This window comes from Thermobia domestica, chromosome 5, assembly GCF_964235325.1.
Source record: "Thermobia domestica chromosome 5, izTheDome1.hap1.1, whole genome shotgun sequence".
Classification (NCBI taxonomy): Eukaryota; Metazoa; Arthropoda; class Insecta; order Zygentoma; family Lepismatidae; genus Thermobia; species Thermobia domestica.
In genome coordinates this window covers 37,031,760-37,037,759 of record NC_137458.1, presented here as the reverse complement: position 1 = coordinate 37,037,759, position 6,000 = coordinate 37,031,760, and the positions used below count along the sequence as shown (strand labels likewise).

The 6,000-nt window shown below is 38.2% G+C and overlaps 1 protein-coding gene across 1 annotated transcript in view; it reads left to right on the top strand.

Moving 5' to 3' along the window:
- Window positions 1–4,288: 4,288 nt before the first annotated feature.
- LOC145685048 (uncharacterized) overlaps window positions 4,289–6,000 on the top strand; it is a 63,711-nt gene continuing 61,999 nt past the window's right edge. Inside the window, exon 1 of the mRNA XM_081757391.1 lies at window positions 4,289–4,419. Within this exon, the coding sequence (XP_081613517.1) occupies window positions 4,289–4,419 (131 nt within the window). The remainder of the gene's footprint in view (window positions 4,420–6,000) is intronic.

The following is a 6,000-nucleotide window of genomic DNA, read 5'->3' as shown; positions in this document are numbered from 1 at the left end:
AAGTTTGAAATAAACTTGAGGTAACAAGCCTGTAGCAAGCATTATGTACCAAGTTTGAAATAGACTTGAGGTAACAAGCCTGTAGCAAGCATTACGTACCAAGTTTGAAATAAACTTGAGGTAACAAGCCTGTAGCATGCTTTATGTAACAAGTTTGCAATAAGCTTGAGCTGACAAGCTTGAAACAATCTTACAGTATAAGCCTACAATATGCTTGTCGCCTGTCAACTTCGTCGCTTGAATCAGCCTTGATATACGCTTAGAGACTTGTCGTAATAAGCTTGGGACAAGCTTATATCCTTGTCACGACAAGCTTATATCATGCTTGTGGCAAGCTGTTTCTGCTATCTGGGAACTGCATGCAGTCTACAAATATTGATATTAGAATGATGGTACTGGTATCAATTATCGATATTTGTAAAGAAAATTATGTATTTTCTGGTACCGGCACAGGAACCGCATTCTAATGGTTTAGCATATGACCCACAAAAATGCCAACTCAGAAAAAAATTCCCGTGAACTGGTTTGCCTTGGTTATTCCTTATGTCCAAGAATATCATTCCAACCGTAATTAGTGGGAGATTTACGGGATTTGGGACTTTCAGGCTAAAACCCACCCAAATTGCATAATTTCTTTTTTAAAAATCTAATGTTAGTTATTCCTATGCCTATAAGCTTCAAGCCCCCTCAAAAGTCTAGTGATTTCTTAAAAAAAAAAAAAAGAAAAAAAATCTTTGTGAGTGAAGCCTCTCTCAAACTACTTTTCTGGATCCGCCACGGCTCATAATTTATTTTCCAACAAGAAATTTATTCCGGCATCTTCCTAAATAGGAAATTTACCTAAATTTAGGATACAGGAGGTTCCAGTAGTAATAATTTCCTATCTAAGCGGCATTTTGAACTGGTGCAAAGTAACCCCGAGTACAGGCTGAAACTTCCTTCTCCCAGTTTTACTTTTTTTATGACTTTAAAACGTTTCACATTTCAATTTCAACTATTGCATCAAAGTCCCATTATACACAGTAGTATTCTACGAAACTGACTTAACTTTGACGGAAAATCATGTACGTAATATCTTTCAAAATTTGGCGGTCTTTACAGTGACTGCTTTCGATACCTCTACAACAATGTACCCTCCCCCTCCCGGTAATTAGAACTGATGTTAACCGCCAACATTATAGCTAAAATACAGTTAGATGTTCTATTTTCCTCTTTTCGGTTCATGGTTTCCGCTTAAGAGGACTGTGAAACTCTTTTCATATTTTGTGCAAAGTAACCCCTGATGTGCAAAGTAACCTCGTCTTACGGTAACGAATTCGCCCGGTATTTCTTATAATGTTAGTATGTGTATAATCGGCAAAGACATGCATGTGGCAAATTTCATGTCAAAAGAGCAGTAAATAAGAACAATAAAACGAAAATAAAACTTTCTTGTCTATTTAGCAACATTTTTTTTACTCATTCTATTTTTCATATTTATAATTCTTTTTCTGTGAAATTTACCACAAATATACATTTCCCGATTATGCACATAGTATCAGTATTAAAAGTACCCTGCAAAATAATTATCAAATTATATTCTTACAAGAAGACAGTTATACATATGTGACAATCATTTTGGAAACGAGGCCGTTGCGGGAAGGACATTATGAGAAACAAATGTTTGTTGCGTAATAGAACACCATCTATCTAGAGAAGTCAATTAATACGATAATATATAATGACAAATAGGGTATTTTAAAAAAAAATACACTTTATTTTCAAAGAATAAGTATTTTTACAATTAATTTAACGGCTAATAAAAAAAGCAAAAAACGGCAAAAGAGTTTCGTAAAATAAACTATATTTAAGGGTATAAGCATTTCGTAGATTTGTATTGGTAGGTCTAAATGCCTCTCCAAATAGGCTAGATTTAGCCAAAAATAGGTTAAATTTGGAATCACGCTAGGTTATTATTATTATTATTATTATTATTATTATTATTATTATTATTATTATTATTATTATTATTATTAGTGGCGTATTTACGGGGGTGCTTCCGGGCTTAAGCCTCCCCGAAATCTTACTATAGTAAAGTGTATGAAATATCTTGAAGAATTTTCACATTTTCAGGCAAAGCCCCCCCCCGAAAGTTAGCAAAGGGCCCCCCGAAACAAAATCGTAAATATGCCACTGATTATTATTATTTTATAAGTACTGGATCTAGATCATCTAGAGGTGAAAAGATAATTTTTACAACCGATTTGGTCGGACCCCTTCAGGAGAACGGACTGAGTAATAACACTGATTTTACCGACAAGTAAGTTCTGTCAGTGCCAGACATGTGACAATAGACTGAATTATTGGTCTACTTCAGTGAAATGAAGCGTTTTAGTTTAATATTCCACGATTATGCCTTAAAGGCCAAAGGAGATGGTTAATGACTGAAGGAAGTCAATGATGAGAGAAAATATTCAGTTCAAAGTTAGAAGGAGGTAGAAAACTTTCAAAACCAAGGATACGATGTTCCCATCACAAACATACGTAGCATGGCCTTAAATCAAACCAATGTCCTTTAGATCTTAAAATAAGCATTTTATCATTGAGTCTATGTAATCCATCATCGCAGGTATGGACGCTTCAAATCCCAACAGGAGGATATTCACGTCTCATATAGCCTCGATGATGGAAAAGAAAGCTAAACTTCAATAACCAAAACCACTTGGTAAATATATTCGTATATATTTTCTATATTCATCATAACAAATAACAAGGCATTTGTTAACTTCTGTGCATGAATTATTTTTTTTTTATAGACTTTCAAACTATGCTAAACATAAGTGTTGAAAGTCTTATAGAACGGCTTTGTCTGTCTCTCTGACTGTCTGTCGACAGGTATCAGAGCCTAAAAGATAAGAGATATCGAGAAGCTTTTTTCGGGAATCGATTCTGCGTCCCAAGAACAGGTTTCGTCTCTCCGGACTTCTCTCTACTTAAATCGGAAGTGGTTAAAATTGGTCATTTCCGATTTCAACGTAAACAGATATAAAACGAAAACGATCCCCATGCCAAAAGCGTCGGTGGACCAGCGATGGGCAACTAGCGATGGGACCTCTCGGAAAAATTTGGCTGCCCCGCAGCGACGATCCGCGGCGGCTCCATTTCCGTTTTGAAAATTATATCACTAGCAGCAGAGATGGGACGAAACGCCAATGAACCACAAAATTACTCCCCCAAAATATGTTAAAATCGCCTATGTGCATGATTTATTTACATTAAGATGAGTGCGCGAACCACCAACTTTATGATTATTAGCCATATGTTCTTCCGAGTTCGTCACGGAGGCGATGGAGAAAACCTCGCATGTGGAGGGATAAGCGTTGAAGTCTTTTAATTTGGCCAATCAGAGTGCTCCTTTAACCGTGTATATTCGACGATAACTGTTTGGGATCAGATAAAAAGCGTTCATGATGTAATTTTATAGAGGAGACCTGATCGAGAAAGGACGCAGAGAAGAACTCCTGAGTAGTAGATAAGAAGATATCGGCGACTGCAAGAATTTACAGAAATTTTCAAGTATCATCATGATGATCTTCAACTGAATACTCCTGAAACCTAACGGTGCTAACTAAAGGAGTTATTCACACAAGAATCTAGTAACCAGTCTTTAGAGATAGATTATCTTTATAACAAAGAGATCAACAATCACCGCACTTTTACACACACAGTATAACCGGAAGAAGTAGTATTACTTTGAGGCGGTCTGTCCCCTATTGTTTACCAAGATTTCACTGGCCATATAGGTTGTGCAGGCTTTGCCGACAGCTGACTGACGTGAATGTAATACATTCCTCTTGGAGTGCTTTAGAGACATCAAACAGATAAATTACTGGAACCGGTCCTTTTTAGGCCCGAAACCCTATTATAGCAACTCGGCTCTTTTTTTAGAGCCAAACCCACAAACGACGGTGAAACCTGTTTAAAATGCCGAAGAAGAAGAAGAAGAAGAAGCCAACTAAGAAGAAGTAGGAGAAGCAGAAGAACCTATCACGGAGACGAGACTCATAATCCAAAAACAGTAGCATTCAGAACCAGATGAATGCCTCGCAACTGACCCAGAAACCGAACAGAGAAAATCGCAGCCGTTACGTGTAGGGATATACGACGTCGGCTTTAGATTTAGGATGGATGAGGATATCGTGAGGCACGGACGCTTCACAGTTGCAAGTAATACATCTTAGAAAAAGAAATTACGTGATAATCTTCCCGACTTAAGAAACTTGAGAAATATTTCTACATATCCTTGAGGATGACGAATTTGGTTCACGCACGACGTTTGACAACCAAGAAGAACTCCAGAGCTCCGAAGAAGAAGGAGAAGAAGAAACTGGCTCTGTTGAGAGCCAGCTACTTAGACTCACACAGGAAGAAACTTCACATGTGAGAGACCAGAACGCAGACACACTGAGAAACCGAGCACAGGTGAAAAACGAAAACCCCAAAAAAGAATTGGACCAGCAGAAGACGAACTTCAACGGAAGTAAGGCCTACGCTGAGAAATTAACAGGATTCAACAGAAACTTTACCCCAAAACGGTGTGCAGTGCTGAACCAAAAGGAAGACCAACCGACAAAGACAGAGAAACTGGCCCTTCTTACATGTTAGAGCAAGGAAGTAGCGGTAGAAGAAAGGAAGATGGATTCGTTGAAGATAAGTCGAGAAAAGCCAAAAAGGGATCCCGATCACCGGATAACCTGGACTTATCGGACTCAAATGCGCCACAAATGCAGAAGACCATTTAGAGAGAACAACAGAATCTAACTTTCACTAGCGTGATTAAAGGAATACAGTCTAAAGAGGAATTGGACTCTATCAACTGCGTAAACAGAAGATAGCATTCACTAATATTACAAGAATTCACTTAAGTACACTACCACTCAATTTGTTACGCCTCTTCTCTACTAACCCAGAGCAACGTACTTCTTGATAAGTCATGGAGTAAGCGTCAAAGATGCACATTGCATAGTGGAAGAGTCAAAAGTGCAGGCGAGGGTGGAACCATGCTGGAACTGTTACCAGTACGGTCACCGGCGCCAGCAAAGAGTATGTTTCAGATGTGCATAAACGCATGAGAAGCCATGCAATAAACCTGTTAGCAGGACCTTCTGCGCAACCTGTACCATGGAAGGACGTAGGACTGCCAGTGGGGATTTCCCAGAAATACCCCATCAGACAAAAATGCTGCAGCATAAAAGAATCATTTACCAGCACAAGCGCAACGGGAAGACCAGCCATTAAGAACAACATATGATAGAGACAATACTACAAAAACAACAGGAATCAACAGCAGAAACAGTAGAGAAGAAACCAGCACAACCAGTACCGGACCGCATCAAACAATAGGCCTACATATATCAAAAAGTCAACGAACCGAAAGACATCATCATGATCTGGGTGTCAAGTATCCTCACCGGCACAACACACCAAAAATATAGAAAATTACTAAAGTTAACCATCAAAGAAGCCTCACAACAGATTATGAAGGCACACCTTCGACCAATTACAAGTTCAAACGGACATACATACAGTACGTTCCAATCCCGGAACATATTGGACATAAACCAAGAAGGAGGGGAAAGAAGAAACCGGCCGAGACTATCAAAATCCAGGAGTCAAGGGGATGAAGAAGATGCCCGAAATATATATATATATATATATACAAGGGCGGATCCAAGGAGGGCTAAGGGGCTATAGCCCCCTCTTGACGCTCAGGTCTACACTGGATAAAATGGGCTGGATAAAACGGCAAATTATGATTTTGCCCCTCCCTTGATCATATCCTGGATCCGCCACTGTATATATATATATATATATATATATATATATATATATATATATATATATATATATATATATATATTCACATCTAATAAGAAGTATCCATTCATAAACAGATGTTCCATTTCATTCGTATATTAAATCACTTCTGATGTTCTTCTGGGCAATAAACTTGTCAATAAC